Source organism: Diaphorina citri, unplaced genomic scaffold, assembly GCF_000475195.1.
Source record: "Diaphorina citri unplaced genomic scaffold, Diaci psyllid genome assembly version 1.1 scaffold199, whole genome shotgun sequence".
NCBI classification, from domain to species: domain Eukaryota; kingdom Metazoa; phylum Arthropoda; class Insecta; order Hemiptera; family Psyllidae; genus Diaphorina; species Diaphorina citri.
In genome coordinates, this window is record NW_007377636.1 from 137,209 (window position 1) to 162,522 (window position 25,314).

The 25,314-nt window shown below is 34.2% G+C and overlaps 1 protein-coding gene across 1 annotated transcript in view; it reads right to left on the reverse strand.

The window, feature by feature from the left end:
* The window catches only part of LOC103505849 (homeobox protein prospero), a 102,417-nt gene that overhangs the window by 45,424 nt on the left and 31,679 nt on the right, over positions 1-25,314 (reverse strand). Inside the window, 1 exon segment of the mRNA XM_026821073.1 lies at positions 10,782-10,866. Within this exon segment, the coding sequence (XP_026676874.1) occupies positions 10,782-10,825 (44 nt within the window). The 5' untranslated portion in view covers positions 10,826-10,866.

Genomic DNA, 25,314 nt, shown 5'->3' on the forward strand with positions numbered 1-25,314 from the left:
CAAAGAATTGTTTCATTGAAAGATTTTGGTTGTTAACAAATTTCGGTCTTCTGTTTACAAACACGATGACCAATAAATTTTATGAACAACCTCACACCTTGCCCCCTGCATTGAATTTGTCTTCGATCCAATTTGAATTTGAAAGGTGTTTTCCTTCTATTCTTAAGGGAGAAAGGTCTAAGAATGGTTCAGTAGTGTCCTATGATCATTGATAGTCCTGGAAAGTGTAGAAGTATTTGACATCAACTTTAGCTTTTATACATCACATTAATGAAAAAAAGGGCTTCATAGAAGGAAATGTCTGCAAAAATTGAACGTTCAAAATCTAGATTGACAAGTCGTTCTAAAAATACGAAACTGGACAAATCGAAACCCGTACATCATATTGTCTCAGACATCCAATACCTTAAATTCCTTAAAACGAATTGGAACAGCTCAAGATTAACAAATAGAGAAGATAAACCATAACTGCGAATGACAACATATTGCACGCCCACACACTGATCTTTTTTTACGAGTTAAGAACATAATACTGTAGCATAAGAATAAGGACGCGTGCTGTGAGATAATGGCACGTCTATGCATTTAAAATCCTACATTAATTGAAAAAGGGCTTCATAGAAGGAAATGTCTGCAAAAATTGAACGTCTAAAATCTACATAGATTGACAAGTCGTTCTAAGAATACGAAACTGCACAAATCAAAACCCGTACATCACATTGTCTCAGACATCCAATACCTTAAATTCCTTAAAACGAATTGGAACAGCTCAAGATTAACAAATAGAGAAGATAAACCATAACTGCGGTTTTCTGCATCGGATAAATTTTTCTTCCATTTTGTACCTTCCTCTTTCTTGTCGCCTGACGAGGGAGAGCTGTGAGGAAACTCCGGCCCTTCCATGTTTGATCGCACAAATTTAGCTCGGAATATTTGCTTTTTTTTCAACTAGGTACATATTCACGTATCTGTGTTATAGGTAGATGTCAAGAAAAAGAGACCTCACAAAGTAAATAATCAAAACAAACTGCGAATGACAACATATTGCACGCCCACACACTGATCTTTTTTTACGAGTTAAGAACACAATACTGTAGCATAAGAATAAGGACGCGTGCTGTGAGATAATGGCACGTCTATGCATTTAAAATCCGTCGAACATTTCAACAATACAAAGAACGTGAGACTTCTGTGCTTTTTTTTTTTCACCCAAATTTGGGTATTTTTTATATTCACAAGTTCTTTTCAGAGCTAGAATTTCTTTCAGAATCACCAAGATGGGTGGATTACTTGTAATAAATACCTTTTCTTGTTTTGATATCAAAAGACACGGTTACGGATCAGGTTGTCTTTTGATTTTTGCGTTGATCTTCCTTTACTCCCTCTGACTTTTGTGCATTTGAGAATTGTTGATGAATTCGTCCTCTATTCGTTTTTCAGTGTAATAAGATCACAACAGAACATCAGAAAATTGAGAGCAAATTTTGTGAGACAAATGGATGGGTACTAACTTTACTATGTACTCCTTACGCGATAGGCATTTCTTCTTTTATTGATGAACTATTCATTTTTTATGGAACCATATTTGCAAAAGAGATCAAGGTGGTTTCATTGACATCTTGTGTGATTTTTTATTGATCAAATACCCGTTTTAATTTTTTTAATCCTAGGATTAGTGGTTTTCATTGAAAGACAGATTTTAAGTGTCGCCATCAACGAAGAACTTGTGGGAAGATGACTATTAAAAGAGTGAATGCGAATAGGTTTGAAAGAAACATGCTTTCCTGGTGTTCAAAGGAATGAAATTGACAAGAATTTTTGTCGTTAATATCGTGTACTTGGGTGAACCAAAAGCTGGTCGTGTCGGTTATGGAAAGATTTGGTATACGATATTGAATGGAGTTAGTAACAAAAGACGTTACAAAATTCAAATGAGTGCTCTCTCACAAGATGGCTATGAAAATGAATCAATTAAGGACCCACATAGCACTTGAGTTAAAACGGATTCTAATAACCGTCCCCTATACCTTTTATTATTAGTAATAATAAAGGAAGGACGGACTAAAAAGAAAAGGGAGAGATGGAAATACATTTAAATGATTGTAGGTATGGGTACACATTCAAGAAAAGAGTTGTTTTTCAACCCAAGCTGGTGCTGTCTCAATATGCTTTCCTGGTGTTCAAAGGAATGAAATTGACAAGAATTTTGTCATTAATATCGTGATCTTGGGTGAACCAAAAGCTGGTCGTGTCGGTTATGGAAAGATTTGGTATACGATTTTGAATGGAGTTAGTAACAAAAGACGTTAAAAAATTCAAATGAGTGAGCTCTCACAAGATGGCTATGAAAATGAATCAATTAAGGACCCACATAGCACTTGAGTTAAAACGGATTCTAATAAAAACTAAAGCCGTGATGACAATAGCAGCAAACCTCTCAAGAAATGTTATACTTCTATTTAGAATGTTATACTTTCTTTTCCTACGTTTATAAGTTTACTTAGACCCCCTTGGTGGGACACATCCCGTGTACAGGGTTGGGATGAAAAAATAGAAACTTGTACTGTAGAATGTGAAGATATTAACCTCATGATAAAATTTTAGGTAATCTAACCCTGTATCCGATATAGAAAACTATAGAAACCTCATTTTCTCAAACATCTCTCCAGAAAACGATCTCTTAAAAATTGAACAAGTACCCTTATTTAAGAGTAAATGAAAACTATAGAAACCTCATTTTCTCAAACATCTCTCCAGAAAACGATCTCTTAAAAATTGAACAAGTACCCTTATTTAAGAGTAAATGCGATCACTCCATGTGGTCTAGATAGTAGGTATGCCTGAAAGGTAATTTAAAAGAAAAACAGTTTCTTAAATAAACTCACTTGAGATCGAAACTGGGGATATCGTTTTGTAAGGTGGTAACAAAATAAAATCATTCCAAGTTTCATTTTGTTGTTCTTGAAATGTGAAATGGAGTTCATTACCTATTTACTCAATCTTGAGATTCTTGAGTAGGTACCTATACATATAACAATTATGTACCCATATGCTTGTAATGAGAAAACTTGGAAAAACTGTAACGTGTTTATGACCTACCAAATTTGTGACATTCTCTGACATAAGGAAAAAGAAAAGGGAGAGGAGATGGAAATACATTTAAATGATTGTAGGTATGGGTACACATTCAAGAAAAGAGTTGTTTTTCAACCCAAGCTGGTGCTGTCTCAATCCCCAAGTTATTAGTCTCGAAAGACCATCCCCCTATAAGGCAGAAATAAGAAATAATGGAGGCCCACACTTACAGAAGTGTTAAAAATCAAATTAATATGCATGTATTTGAAACTAATTGAATTACGAGTACAACAATTCCCAACATGAACTTAAACATCACGGAATGTTGTGTTTACATTGAAAGGAAACGCTTCGTCCTTGCCACAGGACTTGTAAGGAAGGATGTAAGGCGAACAGTAGCACCTTATCATGTAAGAAACACATCTGTCATGGTGAATGGTGTAAGATTTTCTACAGAAAGGAAATAAGAAAGACCGCAATGAATATTTTGATTCGCTTCCTTATAGGGGTGGGAAGAGAGGTTCATACGATGCTCCAGTACTCGAGTTTCGAATATTGTCTTGAAATATTGTCTCGATAAAATGAAATTATTTCATACTCTTGGTTTATGTTTTAGGTCAGTTTTGGAGTCCGGGGTGCTTCGGGTCGGAGCGGCGTGGGGGAGGAGAATAAGAATTTTCATAACCCATGTTGTTTTTGAGAGAAGCTTTTCATAGAAAATGCTTTGTTGGACTGCAAAATTTTCGTCTTCATGGCACATATAAGTAAGAGCTCTTCTTGTATTTTTATTGGTATGAAATATTCCATTCTTCCCTCATAATTAGTACGCACTAGTATTGGTTGTTCACAAGTTTCACGATTCCCCCTATAACATACCAACGCATCGTGTTAAAAGAGCTGTTAGACGTATAAAAAAATAATATTAGGTTTATATTAATAATCTTAATACTAGTTCTCAGGGTGGTTCTTTAAACCCAACACTTAAATCTTATTTGATACCACTGAACACGGGTAGTTTGTTGGTAAGGTACTATTCATTACATTTCCTTTTGTACCGGGGGAGGTCTTGGGCTCGTAGAATTTTATCGAGAAGATTTCTGAGTCTTTTGTTAAGTTTGTTTGGTTATGCAAGTGATTTTTCTTTGTAGGAATCCCCTCAATTTATGAGATGATCTGCTTTCTTTAGAAATATTAGAGTACCACCTTATCTCACGTCTTTTTATGCTTTCATAATTCTTTTCAGAGGTCCCCCCGCATTGGAATATTAGATAATGATGTGAAGGTTGTTCAGAATCGTTTTCTGATGATCTTTTACATGTGTGCAAATGTTTCTTTTGATTGTAAGGTGCTATTCTTAAATGGGTATTGTTTGGTCTTCTGCTGTAGTTCCGTACAGTGTATTTTTACAGAATCTCTTTGACTCCCATACCTAGCTAGTCAGTATGTATTCTCTTCAGTTCTGATTCTAACCTGCCTAAATGGATATTTTCACGAAATGTAAGTACCTATTATTCAAGTCAGTATGTGGGATAACATTTTGGATCCCTATTTACTTGTCTTCAATATTTAGAATAGTAGAATAGAATATACCTCATTTATACTGCTAGCATGAGACTTTTATCTCAGAATTTTGAGAACCAATTCTGTTTATTCTTTGCTACACTACTGTTTTTCTTGATATTAGGTACGAACATCTTTCTTTCATCTTTGATAGAGGAAATAGGTATGTACGTTTCTACTTTGCATAGTTATGTAGAATGTAAAAGATACAATCATACTCTGAAGTTTTGTACTTAATGTTGGTATAGGTTGCATTCTTTGATTACTACAAAAGTGCTATATTTCACTGTTCATATGATGCCACTATAACTACAAAACCTGCTAAATTTGTCCCAGTCAATGAGTTATTAAGATAGAATTAACATAACAGAGTCAACAGATGATGTAAAAGCCAACAAAGTTTAACGAGATATAGACAAACATAGATCAACAATATGGTATTCCTTATTAACGTGGGGTGGGAGAAAATAATGCTGATAAAAAACGGTTTTCGGATCTGGAAACTACCAGCCAGACAAAGAAAACCGAGAAAAAATACGTTTCCACAGATGTTTTTGGTTCCATAAGAGTGATTCCGGAGTGAAATTAAGTAGGACTAAGTAAGGAGTGAGAATTTTCAATACACAGCATCGTGAGAGAATGAGAGATAGGTAAATAAGAGATATACGCTGGTAAGTATAAATAGTACTTACTGTTAACTATCTCTCGTTCGTTAGGAATTAGAGGGGGGCTGAAATGTTGGTAAACAAGACTTGTACATAGTTTGGAGATAGGAGTGAGGGCTATGGAAGTGAATGTAAGCAACAGATGTGTATAATTGTGACTGGAAAAATTATAACTGTCTCATAAAATGATATGGACGAGACGAGACAAAATTGTCGCCAAAGAAGATGTGAAAATCATGAAAACCCAACATGAAAATCCTTGGTAACACCAATCTTGCAAAATGAACCAAGACTAATGACATGACACTTTAAACGTAGTCCACATTGGATACTACACTAAAGCACAGAACAGAAATGAATGAGGTTTAAAGTAAGTTGAAAAATTAATAACAAACAAGTACTCTCCGACGTGATAACAATATGTGCATTAAATAGGTAACAAAGACAATAATGGAGACAACAATAAGTCTCTAAATTGTACGGAAAAAAAGGAGTAAATAAGGAACTAGATTGAGACGAGAGTGTATGCAAACATGGGATATCCACAGGATGTTGCCAACATCCTTGGAACACATGAAAAGAATTTCGTTAATGACAATCATTTTGTCATGATTGCGAGGGTCGCCAGGTCCGTTCTGAGGGCAACGGACTAATTGCTGAAAGTTGGAATCGATCCAATGTATTGGCACAAGAAGATACTACTTGATTTCACACGTCAACTAGGAATCTAGGAAGGACCCTGGAGAAAAAATGGACTAATAGTTGAAACTTGGTGGAGGCGAGCTTTACCTATCTCACCCAAAGTAGAACAATTGTTCAAGAGAATATAATCTAGGAGGGGGGTTTTCTCTTTAACTTTTGTAAGGGGGTTATAATGTACACCTATTCTTGTATTTATCAGTAGTAGGTATTATTATTATTCGGTATTAGAAATGTGTTTTTCTCTCTGTGCAGCTGTTTGTCAGTTCTGATGTGTTGGGCTGCTTGTAACTCATAGGGTGTTTGGAAGTTGAGGAAATGATTTCACTCTTTGGACTGAGTAGTGAGGAGAGATTTTATTGGTGATCTAAAAATTGCTCGGATGAGGAAAACTCCTATAAAATCGGTGTTCTTCAAATCTAAATCTCAAAATTCAAGGACTCAGTCAGTGCTTTTGGATTAGTTTCCATTTTTGAACCTTCTCTTCCTTTTCCTAGGGAACAAAAAGTGATTTTGCCTTCAGTTATTTTCCAACACCCTGTACTTCATAATTCATACCATCATAATGAAGCGAAACGATTTTCTTCCATACCTCCTCTCTTCTACTCACTTGAATAATTATATTGCAGCGTATAACGTGTTCTATGTTATTACTTACTTTATTACCTGGTCTTATCATATTTTCATTAGATTGGCCACGTGTTCGCGTTAACTTCTTACCACCATTCTCTAAAACCTATAATCAGCTTTGATTTCTTTGCATTGTTCTCTCTTCTCATTAATTATTGTAATTTTGAACCCTGTTGATCGTAGTAAGTTGTGTCGTGCAAATTGTATTTTACCAACTAAAAGCTGGAAGATTGAGAAAATCAGTAACTGAATCTTTTTCAATATCATAATGTAATACAAACATTTCATCAATACTCTAGACTCTCTAGAGAATAATTTTAACTTCTTACCACCATTCCCTATAACCTATAATAAGCATTGATTTCTTTACATTGTTCTCTCTTCTCATTAATTATTGTAATTTTGAACCCTGTTGGTCGTAGTAAGCTGTGGCGTGAAAATTGTATTTTACCAACTAAAAGCTGGACGATTGAGAAAATCAGTAACTGAATCTTTTTCAATATCATAATGTAATACAAACATTTCATCAATACTCTAGACTCTCTAGAGAATAATTATGAAAGCTGGAAGATTGAGAAAATCAGTACCTAACTGAATCTTTTTCAATATCATAATGTAATACAAACATTTCATCAATACTCTAGACTCTCTAGAGAATAATCGAACGGATGCAATTTATCAATATGTTTTGTTTCTTCATAATATTGGCCCTTTTAAGACAGTCTATCTCCTTCCTCCAATAAATCCCCCATTGATCTCAAATTAAAAGGTATTCTCAACTTCTTTGGTGCAATATTCTTCAGTATTTTTCTTTTCTTCACTATTTTCAAAGCTTGATTTGAAGTGTAGGTATTTTTTATATCCCCAAGATAAATCCCCCATTGATCTCAAATTAAAAGGTATTCTCAAGTTCTTTGGTGCAATATTCTTCAGTATTTTTCTTTTCTTCACTATTTTCAAAGCTTGATTTGAAGTGTAGGTATTTTTTATATCCCCAAAATATATCGTTCAAGTAGCTGTTGTTCAAAAGATCTTGGTGGTTGTTTGTTAGTTCAAGTATACAAATGTTACTTATTTGTTGTAGGTTGTTTTTGTTGTTGGTTTCAAGAGTACCAATCAAATGTCTTAATTTCCACTTCCGCTTTTTATTGGGATTTTTTCCTTTTTCTTATTGTTGATATCCTTAAATTTAGTATTTCACCAGATCCTTCAGTATTTTACATTTCAAGTCTATTTAATCAAATAGAAAATTTATTGCATCCAATATGTTGTGTTTCTTTGAACAGTTTCGACAGATTTTCAGAGATCCTTTGTGTCTCGCTATCTCGAATTGAAACGTTCAAAGAATTGTTTCATTGAAAGAATCTTTGGTTGTTAACAAATTTCGGTCTTCTGTTTACAAACACGATGACCAATAAATTTTATGAACAACCTCACACCTTGCCCCCTGCATTCGGTTTCTAGAGTACCAATCAAATGTCTTAATTTCCACTTCCGCTTTTTATTGGGATTTTTTTCCCTTTTCTTATTGTTGATATCCTAAATTTAGTTGGATCTTGAATGGCTTTCTTTGTTGATTGTAATTCTGAAGAGCTCGCTCAATGTCTTCCCGTACTACGGCCCTAAGGCTCATCAACCAAGGTGTCCTACCTCATTTCAAGGACGGCCATCCATGAAGTGGAAATATGAAAGCCCGAGTGTTATGTAAGTATTATTCAAGTCAGTATGTGGGATAACATTTTGGATCCCTATTTACTTGTCCTCACTTGTCTTCAATATTTAGAATGGTAGAATAGAATATACCTCATTTATACTGCTAGCATGAGACTTTTATCTCAGAATTTTGAGAACCAATTCTGTTTATTCTTTGCTACACTACTGTTTTTCTTGATATTAGGTATGAACATCTTTCTTTCATCTTTGATAGAGGAAATAGGTATGTACGTTTCTACTTGGCATAGTTATGTAGAATGTAAAAGACACAATCATACTGTGAGGTTTTGTACTCAATGTAGGTATAGCTTGTTTTCTTCGATTACTAAAAAAGTGCTGTATTTTACTGTTTATATGATGCCACTATAACTACAAAACTTAAAGCTAACTTTGTCCCAGTCAATGAGTTATTAAGATAGAATTAACATAACAGAGTCAACAGATGATGTAAAAGCCAACAAAGTTTAACGAGATATACGAACATCTTTCTTTCATCTTTGATAGAGGAAATAGGTATGTACGTTTCTACTTTGCATAGTTATGTAGAATGTAAAAGATACAATCATACTCTGAAGTTTTGTACTTAATGTTGGTATAGGTTGCATTCTTTGATTACTACAAAAGTGCTATATTTCACTGTTCATATGATGCCACTATAACTACAAAACCTGCTAAATTTGTCCCAGTCAATGAGTTATTAAGATAGAATTAACATAACAGAGTCAACAGATGATGTAAAAGCCAACAAAGTTTAACGAGATATAGACAAACATAGATCAACAATATGGTATTCCTTATTAACGTGGGGTGGGAGAAAATAATGCTGATAAAAAACGGTTTTCGGATCTGGAAACTACCAGCCAGACAAAGAAAACCGAGAAAAAATACGTTTCCACAGATGTTTTTGGTTCCATAAGAGTGATTCCGGAGTGAAATTAAGTAGGACTAAGTAAGGAGTGAGAATTTTCAATACACAGCATCGTGAGAGAATGAGAGATAGGTAAATAAGAGATATACGCTGGTAAGTATAAATAGTACTTACTGTTAACTATCTCTCGTTCGTTAGGAATTAGAGGGGGGCTGAAATGTTGGTAAACAAGACTTGTACTTAGTTTGGAGATTGGAGTGAGGGCTATGGGTATGGAAGTGAATGTAAGCAACAGATGTGTATAATTGTGACTGGAAAAATTATAACTGTCTCATAAAATGATATGGACGAGACGAGACAAAATTGTCGCCAAAGAAGATGTGAAAATCATGAAAACCCAACATGAAAATCCTTGGTAACACCAATCTTGCAAAATGAACCAAGACTAATGACACCTCAATATGTTGTGTTTCTTTGAACAGTTTCGACAGATTTTCAGAGATCCTTTGTGTCTCTCTATCTCGAATTGAAATGTTCAAAGAATTGTTTCATTGAAAGATTTTGGTTGTTAACAAATTTCGGTCTTCTGTTTACAAACACGATGACCAATAAATTTTATGAATAACCTCACACCTTGCCCCCTGCATTTACACTAAAGCACAGAACAGAAATGAATGAGGTTTAAAGTAAGTTGAAAAATTAATAACAAACAAGTACTCTCCGACGTGATAACAATATGTGCATTAAATAGGTACCCCTGCATTGAATTTGTCTTCGATCCAATTTGAATTTGAAAGGTGTTTTCCTTCTATTCTTAAGGGAGAAAGGTCAAAGAATGGTTCAGTAGTGTCCTATGATCATTGATAGTCCTGGAAAGTGTAGAAGTATTTGACACCAACTTTAGCTTTTATACATCACATTAATTGAAAAAGGGCTTCATAGAAGGAAATGTCTGCAAAAATTGAACGTTCAAAATCTAGATTGACAAGTCGTTCTAAAAATACGAAACCGGACAAATCGAAACCCGTACATCACATTGTCTCAGACTCCAATACCTTAAATTCCTTAAAACGAATTGGAACAGCTCAAGATTAACAAATAGAGAAGATAAACCATAACTGCGAATTATTATTAATTAGATTCATATTAGACACCCAAATTAGATAATGGCTTACCTTATTTTCTATTTGACTAGGGTTCTTAGTTGGGGATTATTCTTTACACCGACTCGAGTTTCGCCTCACTCGTAGGCTTTTTCAAGATGACTGAGGTTGGTTTGTTGTTGTTTGCGTAGGTGTTGGGCGTGCATTGTGATCTTGAATCAGCTGTTCAGTAGCATAGACTAAAGATGGAAGAGTGTCTATTACCGCGTCGGTCCACGTCGGTCCACGAGTCGGTCAGAAGAAATTTGAATCTAAACGCGGTAATAGACACTCTTCCATCTTTAGTCTATGCTACTGAACAGCTGATTCAATACTTTCATAACAACAGCGATCCTTAAGTAAAACGAAGTAAAAAGGAGGACTTCCATCACCATTTACTAACATTGTGTGCATAATGGTGACACTTACAAGTTGTGGTGAGGCTCCAAAGGTGTGATTACGGACAGAGACATAGTGAGTGGGACTTACAGTTCACCACAAATGGGAATCTTACCTGGAATCAGACAAAAACAAAGAATGGCATTTGATTGTACTGAAGATAAAGTATAGAATATGTCGTAATGTTTAAAAGTAGCCCAAATATGGTTTTGTAGTGTCCGCATAGGACTATAAAAGTTCTTTCACTTGCCCTTGCAGTATAAAATGGTCGAAGATTTGTCAGATTCATGAGAAAAAAATCTTTAGGGAATAATTATGTAAGTATCTCACCTATTTATTTAAAACGTTTTTCAGATGTCTTTTGTTTCATCAGAACAATTATTGCTCACAAAGTTATATATTAAATTTTGATTTTATTAAAGATAAAGTATGTAATAATGTTTAAAAGTAGCCTAAACCTTGTTTTGTAGTGTCCGCATAGGACTATAAAACTTCTTTCACTTGCCCTCGCAGTATAAAATGGTCGAAGATTTGTCAGATTCATGAGAAAAAAAAATCTTTAGGGAATAATTATGTACGTATCTCACCTATTTATTTAAAACGTTTTTCAGATGTCTTTTGTTTCATCAGAACAATTATTGCTCACAAAGTTATCCACAAAACTGAAATGTTCGTACCAAGTACGGATCAATAGGAAATAATAGTTCCTATTAGAAACCTGTGGAACTTTATGTGTATGACTATGCACGTATATAACTAATTAGAAAAATGACCGAGCAACAATCATTCTAATCTCCCCTCCTATTACATTTCCACAGGTAAGGCTCCACAGAAGGAAGTATGTTCGTCAGTGCATGTCACACTGCTAGAATTCATATCCGGGCAAAGATGTGTTTCCAGGGTCCACAAGCCCTTAGAAAACTTTACTTTGTTTCCGGGGGGAGAAAGAGAGGAGTAGGGGTGTTATATTTCTTCCATAGGAAGGAAAAGGACAAAAACTTACAGTGCCGGTAAGGTTGTTGTGTACAAGCATATACATATAATTAATTAGAAAAATGACCGAGCAACAATCATTCTAATCTCCCCTCCTATTACATTTCCACAGGTAAGGCTCCACAGAAGGAAGTATGTTCGTCAGTGCATGTCACACTGCTAGAATTCATATCCGGGCAAAGATGTGTTTCCAGGGTCCACAAGCCCTTAGAAAACTTTACTTTGTTTCCGGGGGGAGAAAGAGAGGAGTAGGGGTGTTATATTTCTTCCATAGGAAGGAAAAGGACAAAAACTTACAGTGCCGGTAAGGTTGTTGTGTACAAGTCATATCCTACATTTACAGTAGGGATGACGTTAAGAAACCTTAAAGTTTACATACGTTTGAATGGAGGTATGTTCTATGTGAATAGCATTGGCAGAATTATCTTGCTTTGTACACTTATAAAAGAGTTTTGTTTACTAGTTCACTATAGGGTAAGATTCCTTTGATAAGTACTTGTAGCCATAGTATATGTACACATTTACAGAATAACCTATGAAATGAGCATGATACATTCCATAAAACCAAAGGGAATTTACTATCTTCTAATATAATCCATCTTACATTTCTACATTAGCACATAATTGCTTACAGACATAACTGAAAGATACGATAAATAGTTTTTATGTAAGTTTTGCATGTTTTCTTATCCTACATGTTGTTCAGTAGGGATGACGTTAAGAAACCTTAAAGTTTACATACGTTTGAATGGAGGTATGTTCTATGTGAATAGCATTGGCAGAATTATCTTGCTTTGTACACTTATAAAAGAGTTTTGTTTACTAGTTCACTATAGGGTAAGATTCCTTTGATAAGTACTTGTAGCCATAGTATATGTACACATTTACAGAATAACCTATGAAATGAGCATGATACATTCCATAAAACCAAAGGGAATTTACTATCTTCTAATATAATCCGTCTTACATTTCTACATTAGCACATAATTGCTTACAGACATAACTGAAAGATACGATAAATAGTTTTTATGTAAGTTTTGCATGTTTTCATGCAAAGGTAGGGAGAGGGGGTGAACTTCCACACAACTAGAATGGTGTAAACTTGGGGTCATAAAAGACTGGGGATTATATCATGGCAAATTAGACAGCAAAGGAAAAAAGATGAGCGAATAAATAATTTATGGGGCTACCATAGGCCTGACAACATGAGGTTCACATTAGCTTAATGATAACAAGAAAACATATTGAAACAAGGGTAACCTGATGTTTTACCCTAATGACCAAAGCAATTGGGTTTAACCCCCCTCTTAAAAGATTTTATACTTTCCTGAAAACCCAAGGGTAACCTGATGTTTTACCCTAATGACCAAAGCAATTGGGTTTAACCCCCCTCTTAAAAGATTTTATACTTTCCTGAAAACCAGTATGATAACAAGAAAACATATTGAACAACAAGGGTAACCTGATGTTTTACCCTAATGACCAAAGCAATTGGGTTTAACCCCCCTCTTAAAAGATTTTATACTTTCCTGAAAACCAGAGTTTTTAATTATACTTAATTCAGGGTTCACTATTTAATTAAGATCTGAGAAAGAAATTGACCCACTTATTTGTCTTTCAATAGCATAAAGAGACAATGCATTTACGGGTGTAAGTTTGTAATTGTATCGACCAAATTATAGATATATAAAATATAAAGAGCACTACAAAAATGTCTCAATATACCCTTACTGGGCTTTAATTTTACACTTTGAACACACTAACATTACTTAAAGATCTGAGAAAGAAATTGACCCACTAATTTGTCTATCAATAGCATAAAGAGACAATGCATTTACGGGTGTAAGTTTGTAATTGTATCGACCAAATTATAGATATAAAATATAAAGAGCACTACAAAAATGTCTCAATATACCCTTACTGGGCTTTAATTTTACACTTTGAACACACTAACATTACTTATGGTTTTGCGTGAAACTCCTTTTCCTCCGTGGATTTATATGATGAGTCAAAAACAAACTTCTCAAAGAAAAGGTACAAAGGTGTAATTGTTTAAAGCAACACTAAGAAAGGGATGAAGAGGAGAAAAAGGATGAAGCTTTCCTTTTTCCTTTGCATACTAGAAGCAACAAACATAACAAAGGATTTTCATAAGATCTTCTTCCTTTGCATGAAATATATGAGGTGCCAAAACTTTTGCCCTTTGTTTTTTTTTTTTTTTTTTTTTTTTTTTTTTTTTTTCTGAAGGGTTGAGCAACACCAAGAAAAGGATGAAGAGGAGAAAAAGGGTGAAGCTTTCCTTTTTTCCTTTGCATACTCGAAGCAACAAACATAACAAAGGATTTTCATAAGATCTTCTTCCTTTGCATGAAATATATGAGGTACCAAAACTTTTGCCCTTTGTTTTTTCTGTCATTCATTTTGGTATGATCATAATGAAACTTCAATTTGCCATAAAGGTTCTTAAGCAGAAAAATGTAGAAAGCTAGAAAATAATACTACTGTATTTCTATCATGAATACTGTTCCTGATGTTTGTAGGTTCATTTCCGACGTTTCTTGTTCTTAATAGGTGAGCAGTTTTACAAATAATAAATTAAAGGATAGACCGCATATTTGTATTATTGCTAAGCGGGGCGGGGGTCTAATTTGTAAGTTATGACTTAACACTTTTTCTTTTTAATTTTTACAATCTTGAATTAGAGTTCTCGGCTTCACCAAAACCATATGTGCTGTGTGTCGAATGGGAGAATGTTGCAGGCTTTGAATTCAGAGTATCAAATAAAGGGGTCAACACCTCAACATTTCGGTTTCTTTTCCTGTTGAAACATACCACCTATTCCGCCCCTGATTCTCTGACTGGAGTTGTTTAATAGTTTTGTTTCTTGATTCAAAATATAAATGTCAAGTCATAGATCTTATGCCGGCATGTGAGGTGTTAGGTGAGCCACAAGGTGTCCTGGGTTTCTTTTCCTGTTGAAACATACCACCTATTCCGCCCCTGATTCTCTGCCTGGAGTAGTTTTGTTTCTTGATTCAAAATATAAATGTCAAGTCATAGATCTTATGCCGGCATGTGAGGTGTTAGGTGAGCCACAAGGTGTCCTATTAGGGCCATCTGACGTTTCCGTTATGGTGCCTATTAATGCATAGAGAAACAACTTTTTGCTGAAACTAGTTTTCTTGATATCTAATTTGGTTTCTCAGAGTACATATTTGTTATGAATACCTTGAACTCAGGGTTCTCGGTCATCTTTTCTTTAGCAATAAATCTATTCTCCAAATTCTTTTTAGCAGAGAACGTGAAGAAGAAAAATCACTGGAAACTTTTTTCAAAGTTTAATTAAAGTGGAATTTAGGACGAAAAAGAAAAGAAAAATACAAAAACAAATAGGTAGGTATATCATATTTCTCTGTAAAACAAAAGCCAAAGTTTACATCAAGTGAAGATCTCTTTTTTCCAAAAAAAGAAATGCTTAGTGCAAGAAGACAACATTATGAAAAAAGAACACAAAGAAAAAAGTTAAGAAACAAAAAGAATATTAAGTATTTAATTACAAAATATGGTGCCTATCTCTGCATTAATGCATAGAGAAATAACTTTTAATTTCTTTTTGCTGAAACTAGTTTTCTTGATATCTAATTTGGTTTCTCAGGGTACATATTTGTTATGAATACCTTGAGCTCAGGGTTCTCCGTCATCTTTTCTTTAGCAATAAATCTATTCTCCAAATTCTTTTTAGCAGAGAACGTGAAGAAGAAAAATCACTGGAAACTTTTTTCAAAGTTTAATTAAAGTGGAATTTAGGACGAAAAAGAAAAGAAAAATACAAAAACAAATGGGTATATCATATTTCTCTGTAAAACAAAAGCCAAAGTTTACATCAAGTGAAGATCTCTTTTTTTCCAAAAAAAAGTGCTTAGTGCAAGAAGACAACATTATGAAAAAAGAATACAAAGAAAAAAGTTAAGAAACAAAAAGAATATTAAGTATTTAATTACAAACATCTTTCATTATCAGAGAAAAATCTTCAGATTTTTTCCAAAAAAAGTGCTTAGTGCAAGAAGACAACATTATGAAAAAAGAACACAAAGAAAAAAGTTAAGAAACAAAAAGAATATTAAGTATTTAATTACAAACATCTTTCATTATCAGAGAAAAATCTTCAGATTTTTTTACATGAAAATATGATTTTTAATAACAACTTTCGCAAAGGACAAAAGAAGTTTCCAGAAGGTAATAAGAAGACTGCTGACGCACCAGTCTACTTTAGAACAAACTTTTGTTAATCCCTTGTTGATATTAAAGAATAACAATAAGTGAACAAAACAGTGTTCTTCTTGTCGAATCATGAAACCAAGCACTTCTTCAGAATATTATAAGATGGATACGAATCTTTTCTAAAAAAATCTCCCACAGAGATTGGTATTTCAGTACTGTAAAAGGAGCCAGTTTTTCTAAGGTGAAGTTGTCTCTTAACAACAAAATAGAAAATGCCCTTTCCCATTTTTGCATGCCTCAGACAGAGCTTTTGATCACGTCAATATTGGCAGTCTGAACATTAAATTACAGTACAACGACAATAGCCCTAATGGACATACAATAGAAGAAGCCGGAACTGAGGAGCTCGCTACACTTAATAGAATAGCACGCGACAAGGAGTCTCATCAAAACATAAAACAAGTCATATAGTCATAACAATTCACTCAACCAAGTAATGAGTATCTTCCTAGAGGATAGGTTCCTGTCAATAATTAGTCCGGTCCCAGCTCCTCAATTGTTTGCTAGGCCAGTCTTGAATAAACAAACAATTAGAATGAATGGGCTCCTGCATTGCTCAATTAAGTCACTTTGTTGGTGAAAGAACAGCTTCATTTGCATTTCATGTGATTGTGAAAGATTGTGTCCTCAATTCTACAATTCCTCAATTGTTTGCTAGGCCAGTCTTGAATAAACAAACAATTTGAATGAATGGGCTCCTGTATTGCTCAATTAAGTCACTTTGTTGGTGAAAGAACAGCTTCATTTGCATTTCATGTGATTGTGAAAGATTGTGTCCTCAATTCTACAAGACGTGAGATTTCTAGCTCTGGAGACGAAATGATTAAAGCACACAAAGAATCTTGGAGACAGCCTTTCGTGAATTGAATGCTTTAAAATCTATTGCATTCATAGATAAAATGTTTGGTCTATGAACTTTTAAATGTGTCTCTTGAAGGCAAAGCACAAAAGGATTAAATTCTTTAGTAAGAATCTGAAGCTCTCCCGTATGAGAAATAATTCCATTGATATTCCATTGGATAATTAGACTATCAGATGTATTACCACTAATATGGGGGCTTGTCATGATAATGTATGAACTTTATTCCTCAAAAGTTGAAGCCTGTACAGCGGTATAGTCTACGAAAGGAAACAGCAATGTAATGTACCTATTATTGACATAATAAGCTTTCTTACGAAACAATCTGGAAACATCCTGATGCCATTTAGTTTTTCCCAGGAATTCGACTCTCTCATCAGCTTTCACCTGAAGCGTGAAACTTAGATCACGTGTCAGATGATACGAGAGTCAAAAAGTCAAAAGTATGTTCAGAGATATGAATACCCGGAATCAAGAAGGAATCCATTTAGTTCCAGCACGTCATAAAATTCATAAGCTATCATACCGAGAAAACGATTAGTCGTTAATTGATATTTGAGATCAAATGTTGGGGGCTAATCACCAAGATAGCATGAACGTTTCCTTGAGATCTATCAACCCTTTGTTGGATAAAATCTTATCTGTGCAGATAAACAGAACTATTCTCAGAATTTCTGTCAGTTTTATCTTTTACTTGTCGATTGGATTTTCTAATCTTGCAAAAAATATGACAGGTTCAAGATAAGAACTTATTGTTTTAACAGCAAAATATGATACTGTCACTACCCAATCACCACCCAAATATGGGTACCTAGTGACAGAATTGGGACAGCTTCTTTTTGGTTTTTGTATATCTTTTAACTATGACGTGGGAAAACTCATTATGTGTAGGTTGTAAATTATCATTATTTTTTGCTTCAATAGAATTAATTTTATCACTTTTAATATTTCCCCATTTCGTATCATTTTTGTCGTATTTTACGCACTGTGTATTACACTTTTGTCTTGTTCGTGCATTTTTTCACCCTTTTCTTTAATTTCTGTACAGAATTTATATCATTTAAAGAACATTCTCCTCTCTTTTCTTATCCACTCCTTTTTCCTCAGTGTTCATTTCACTCAGACGTTCCTCCCTCAAAACAAACATTAGTTCTGATGAATGAGGTCTTACTTATTATTTTTTTTAGATTTTTATATTTGTCCAATATGTACCTACAATTTCAGGTATTTCACACCTAACATAAAGTTTTACTCATTAACTACTTGTTGTAGGTAGTTTATCTATCATGTAGATTTGTAGAGGTCTTGGCACTCTTGACCTAAATTTGATCCGAATTTTCCTCAGGGAAAGTTGCCCTGCTTTTGGCTCATTTCTTGAATAAAGATATAAGAGTATTTTTGTCGAGTTTTTTGTTTCAACAAATATTTTAGCTTTTATCATAACTATGCCTGAAAATAGTCCCTTCAATATCCCATATTAATTTCTGTTAGGAAAAAAAAGTCCTCAGTGCCGACATCCAGAACTAACTCTATTAATCCCTTAAACATATTAATTTCAAAACCTTAACCGAACCTATTAAATTCAAACTCTTAAAACAAAACCTCTAAAAAGGGACCAGTTGTGTTCAAAACAACAGCCGACTATTAAGAAGTGAAAAAAAGGTGTGCTAATAGAAAAGAAAAAATATAAGGAGAAAAAAGTTTGATAAAATCTAAAGGAAGTTTGTAAGTTAAATAGGGGTGAAATTTAAGTCACTAAAAAGGGAAGAAGAAGTCAAAAAGAAACATTAAGAAGTAGGAAGGGGGATGTGGGATGAGGGTGGTTAAGGAAACGCAACAGGTCTACCAAGAAACAAATCTTAAAACTTCACGAGGGTTTCAGATTATATCTCCCCCTCAAAATATTTTAACATTTTTATTATTATTAGGTTTTCTTAAATTGTTTATCCTCACTTTTTTCTTCTTTCAATTTTTGTCTTTTTATTGAGAATTTGTGAGATGTTTTTCTAGTCTGATTTTATGGCTTTTACTCAAACTGGATATCAGATGAATGAAAGTTCAACCTCGATACTTTATGTTTTTCTCATGGACAAGCTGATACTTTTCACACTCCTTTTTTCTCCGGCGCGGTAGCGCTTAGCTCTTATTTCATTATTTCAAGTTTTGCAGACCTAGGTAGTAGAAAAATGAAACTGTTTCTTCGATGCAAAATCACAGATAGGGGGGGGGAAAAGAGTAGAAGGTACAGTACTTCAAAAAGAAGAATATGCTAAAAAAATAAATAAAAAACAATGGAAAGATAAACTGAAAATGAAATACAAAGGAAATACAACAACATAAATAGATAAGCAAATCCGAGGGAGTACATTGCAAAAAGTAAATATGTTTAATATATTTGATTGCTGGATCTAGCAATGCAAGATGCAATGGAGAAAGCTTTGAGGATACATTGAATAATGAATGTAAATAAAATTTGCAGAGGCTTTATGTTTTTCTCATGGACAAGCTGATACTTTTCACACTCCTTTTTTTCTCCGGCGCGGTAGGGCTTAGCTCTTATTTCATTATTTCAAGTTTTGCAGACCTAGGTAGTAGAAAAATGAAACTGTTTCTTCGATGCAAAATCACAGATAGGAGGGAAAAAGAGTAGAAGGTACAGTACTTCAAAAAGAAGAATATGCTAAAAAAATAAATAAATAAAAAACAATGGAAAGATAAACTGAAAATGAAATACAAAGGAAATACAACAACATAAATAGATAAGCAAATCCGAGGGAGTACATTGCAAAAAGTAAATATGTTTAATATATTTGATTGCTGGATCTAGCAATGCAAGATGCAATGGAGAAAGCTTTGAGGATACATTGAATAATGAATGTAAATAAAATTTGCAGAGTACCTACAGACGGCAGCGTGGCACAAAACTTTCGCTTTTTAGGAAAATGAACATTTGTGGGTAAAAAAATACCAAAGATTTGAATGAAAGAAAACAATGTTTCAGCGAAATTTAGTGCACCTACCTTGTGCCAAAATTGGTGCAATAGGGGTACACATCTAATAGACGAAATTTACCAAAGATTTGCAGAGTACCTACAGACGGCAGCGTGGCACAAAACTTTCGCTTTTTAAGAAAATGAACAGTTGTGGGTCAAAAAAATACCAAAGATTTGAATGAAAGAAAACAATGTTTCAGCGAAATTTAGTGCACCTACCTTTGTGCCAAAATTGGTGCAATAGGGGTACACATCTAACAGACGAAATTTACCAAAGAGACCTTTTTATATATTTTCTACGGCCATTTTGGAGAAAACCTAAACCAAGTTGGGGAAAAGATTTTGTCCGGAAAGATCCACCACTACATGTTATATCTACAAATGAAGAAGGTACCGGGGTAAACACGAAAAAGGATTTTTAAAATAATTAAAACAAAAACAGAACAGCACAAAGGCTTTTAAAAAATGATTTTCTTGAGAAATTGAATGATACGAAATGGGGAAATATTAAAAGTGATAAAATTGATTCTATTGAAGCAAAAAAATAATGATAATTTACAACCTACACATAATGAGTTTTCCCATGTTATAGTTAAAAGATATACAAAAACCAAAAAGAAGCTGTCCCCATTCTGTCACTAGGTACCCATATTTGGGTGGTGATTGGGTAGTGACAGTATCATATTTTGCTGTTAAAACAATAAGTTCTTATCTTGAAATATTTCTGAACATACTTTTGACTCTCGTATCATCTGACACGTGATCTAAGTTTCACGCTTCAGGTGAAAGCTGATGAGAGAGTCGAATTCCGGGGAAAAACTAAATGGCATCAGGATGTTTCCAGATTGTTTCGTAAGAAAGCTTATTATGTCAATAATAGGTACATTACATTACTGTTTCCTTTCGTAGACTATACCGCTGTACAGGCTTCAACTTTTGAGGAATAAAGTTCATAGACCAAACATTCTATCTATGAATGCAATAGATTTTATAGCATCCAATTCACGAAAGGCTGTCTCCAAGATTCTTTGTGCTTTAATCATTTCGTCTCCAGAGCTAGAAATCTCACGTCTTGTAGAATTGAGGACACAATCTTTCACAATCACATGAAATGCAAATGAAGCTGTTCTTTCACCAACAAAGTGACTTAATTGAGCAATACAGGAGCCCATTCATTCTAATTGTTTGTTTATTCAAGACTGGCCTAGCAAACAATTGAGGAACTGGGACCGGACTAATTATTGACAGGAACCTATCCTCTAGGAAGATACTCATTACTTGGTTGAGTGAATTGTTATGACTATATGACTTGTTTTATGTTTTGATGAGACTCCTTGTCGCGTGCTATTCTATTAAGTCTGAATAAAAGGCGGGGTACAAAATTTATTTCTAATCTTTTTTGGGGTGGGGTGGATTTTCGTTTATTTTTTGTGGGCACTTGATTTATTTTGGGAGGAAAGACTTGGCGGGGTCTTTTTTATGCCACGAAGTGGTATTTTTTGGGTTGAAGAATATTGCCAGCTGAAGAAGATGACCAAGTAATGAAAAATCATACAAGCTTGGCATAAAATTATAAATCTTTTGCTCAATAAAGATCTTGGTTGTGACATAAAGCTGGTAAGTTTTCTGAAAGTGTCGAGTATTTTCTTCGTTTCCGTAGCTAAAAAGGTGAGTAGGAATAAGTAGTTCAAATTTCCGCATTAAGCCTACTGTATGTTTACAATAGGTTTTGATTTGCAAAAACATCTAAATGAAAAATCATACAAGCTTGGCAAAAAATTATAAATCTTTTGCTCAATAAAGATCTTGGTTGTGACATAAAACTGGTAAGTTTTCTGAAAGTGTCGAGTATTTTCTTCGTTTCCGCACCTAAAAAGGTGAGTAGGAATAAGTAGTTCAAATTTCCGCATTAAGCCTACTGTATGTTTACAATAGGTTTTGATTTGCAAAAACATCTTTTTTCCAAAACAAATTTCACAAATCTGGGTCCCCGTGCATTTTACCCTTTTGCCCTTCAACCCCTCGAATAATTCCCAATCCTTATCTAAACTCCAGCTGATCTGAACATTTCTTTTCGAATAAGAAAGAGTTGGGATAAAGTTGGAGGGTCAAAGACCGTCAGAAAATTATGAATGTGCTAAAGAAAGGGTAGTTTTCGTACAAATTTTTGATGGACACAAACATCTGCTGTTGTAGAAACCAAGTTGGATGTAAAGTAGTAAGGGTTGAAGTATTCTGCGTTGGTGAAAACTATTAAAGCTGTAGAAACAGCTGACCACCCCCGTACCTTCTCTTCAGAACCACTGACAAAACACATTACAGGGTCTACAAATTGCACTGCAGGCATTCCTCTCTGGAAAATTTTGCGTGTAGTCACGCTCAGTTTGTGCTTTTTTCTTTCTAAGTTTTTTGATAGTTAGAGTGATCAGAAAAGGATTCCTCTCTGGAAAATTTTGCGTGTAGTCACGCTCAGTTTGTGCTTTTTTCTTTCTAAGTTTTTTGATAGTTAGAGTGATCAGAAAATTACAAACTTTTGCATAGTAACATTTTCAAACATCCTCTTTAATCCTGTGAAGTCAAATTCTTTCATATGTGATGTTTTCACCTGTTTTTTACATGTTTTAAAAGTCGACTTTTTTTCGAACTTTTCATTTATAAGATTTAGTGTGACATTTTCAAACATCCTCTTTAATCCTGTGAAGTCAGATTCTTTCATATGTGATGTTTTCACCTGTTTTTTACATGTTTTAAAAGTCGACTTTTTTTCGAACTTTTCATTTATAAGATTTAGTGTTGCTATGGCAACAGTCTTTGTTTGTTGCTAGGGCGTCGTGCTAGTGTTCCGTGTTTGTTTATTTCTCCATGTATTTTGGCTATTTTCTATCTGCTCTAATTTTCATTCACGTCATGATTCATCCTATCTGTTGGTGTTTTTCCATCCTCAGCTAATTATCTAGCTGAAAGCAAGCACCGTAACACTCATTCTTGAAAATAACCTTGTTTACTTTTTTTCTTCTACTGTGTCCCTTTACCTTTCCTTATCTCATTAAAAATGCAACAACACTCATTCTTGAAAATAACCTTGTTTACTTTTTTTTCTACTGTGTCCCTTTACCTTTCCTTATCTCATTAAAAATGCAATTCTCTGACATGCTTAAAAAATCTAATACCCGTGTATACACTGCAGGAAATTTCTCACTAGTGATTTGACGGGTCTTCTAGAAATTGATATTTTTTGGGGAACTTTTTTGTCAAGGAAAAATCCTGATTGGTAGTTAATTATTCAGATATCTATTAATTACCACATTACCAGGCATTAGGTATTTTTTCCGAAAGTTTGCTGAATGTTTTAAAGGCCTTTGCGACATCCACAGCGGAATGATACATATCAACGAAAAACTACGAAACATACCTACTCACCCACATTGGATTTTTGGGGGAAATTTTTTGTCAAGGAAAAATCCCGATTGGTAGTTTAAAGTCTTTTCAGATATTATTTACCACATTACCAGGCATTAGGTATTTTTTCCGAAAGTTCGCTGAATGTTTTAAAGGCCTTTGCGACATCCACAGCGGAATGATACATATCAACGAAAAACTAAGATTTTTTGGGGAACTTTTTTGTCAAGGAAAAATCCTGATTGGTAGTTCAAAGTCTTTTCAGATATTAATTATCACATTACCAGTCATTAGGTATTTTTTCCGAAAGTTCGCTGAATGTTTTAAAGGCCTTTGCGACATCCACAGCGGAATGATACATATCAACGAAAAACTACGAAACATACCTACTCACCCACATTTTTTTTCCTATACTATACTCCAATCTCGAGATAAAACTATCCAAATTAACAAATGTAATACACACAGAGATGAAACATCGGGTACCTTACAAACTTTCGAGCTACCCTGTCTAGCACGTTCTCCCAAGTAAATTACCTTCATTTCTGATGAGCACACACTGACGTGTGCAAAGTATGGTGATGGCACACGACACAACATTGAGGCCATCCCTAGAATTTTAGTTATTACCTGGATCCAGGCTTTCTGATTCTGTTTATCTGCACAGATACGATTTTATCCAACAAAGGGTTGATAGATCTCAAGGAAACGTTCATGCTATCTTGGTGATTAGCCCCAACATTTGATCTCAAATATCAAATTGAAAATGCATTCCACTTTAACTATAACTAAATGATAAATGTGTAGCCTTTTGTCTGCATTTCATGTCTGTCAGGGAATTCTTTGAGGCTTTGTAGGTATGGCTGGAAAGTTGTCGTTTTCAAACAGAGTAAGACTTCAAGTTTATAAATAATTCCTTCCACCTAAATTGTCTGAGGCTAGTGGAGTCGTTTTCAAACAGAGTAAGACTTGAAGTTTATTAATAATTCCTTCCACCTAAATTGTCTGAGGCTAGTGGAGATGTTTTCTTGTATTTTCTTGACATGTTACAGTACATTTTCATCTTATATAGATTTGCTTGATTTACTGCTAGCGGTACTGGTGATATGACACTGTATCGATTTGCTTTCACTCATTGTATTTTGACATGTCACAGTACATTTTCATCTTATATAGATTTGCTTGATTTACTGCTAGCGGTACTGGTGATATGACACTGTATCGATTTGCTTTCACTAATGATGAGTAACGGATAGCGAACTTAAACTTTTCTTTTACAACCTGTGTCAACCATTTTCCCCGGTGAAAACAAAGTGTATGAAAAAAATAATCTTTTCATAACAAAATATGAAGGAAAAATCTTTCATTTTTTTGTGCTAGGTAAGTCATTTCATTTCTCATTAGGATAAGATTTTCTCCTCCGCATACTTCTAGTCATATTTCAATATTGTTAATGGAAAACTCTCTTCCTGTGTACTTTTGCTCGTATACTTCTTGTTCAATTGAGACAGCACCAGCTTGGGTTGAAAAACAACTCTTTTCTTGAATGTGTACCCATACCTACAATCATTTAAATGTATTTCCATCTCCTCTCCCTTTTCTTTTTCCTTATGTCAGAGAATGTCACAAATTTGGTAGGTCATAAACACGTTACAGTTTTTCTTTCAGTTTAAAAATCTTACCACTCAATAAACGAGTGATCTTGGCAATCCAAGTTTTCTCATTAGAAGCATATGGGTACATAATTGTTATATGTATAGGTACCTACTCAAGAATCTCAAGATTGAGTAAATAGGTAATGAACTCCATTTCACAATATGTATAGGTACCTACTCAAGAATCTCAAGATTGAGTAAATAGGTAATGAACTCCATTTCAAGAACAACAAAATGAAACTTGGAATGATTTTATTTTGTTACCACCTTACAAAACGATATCCCCAGTTTCGATCTCAAGTGAGTTTTGGACAGATTTCGACCGATTTTGGTGGTTTTCAGCTATAGCGACAAAACGGTTAGAGATATTGTAAAAGTTAGGG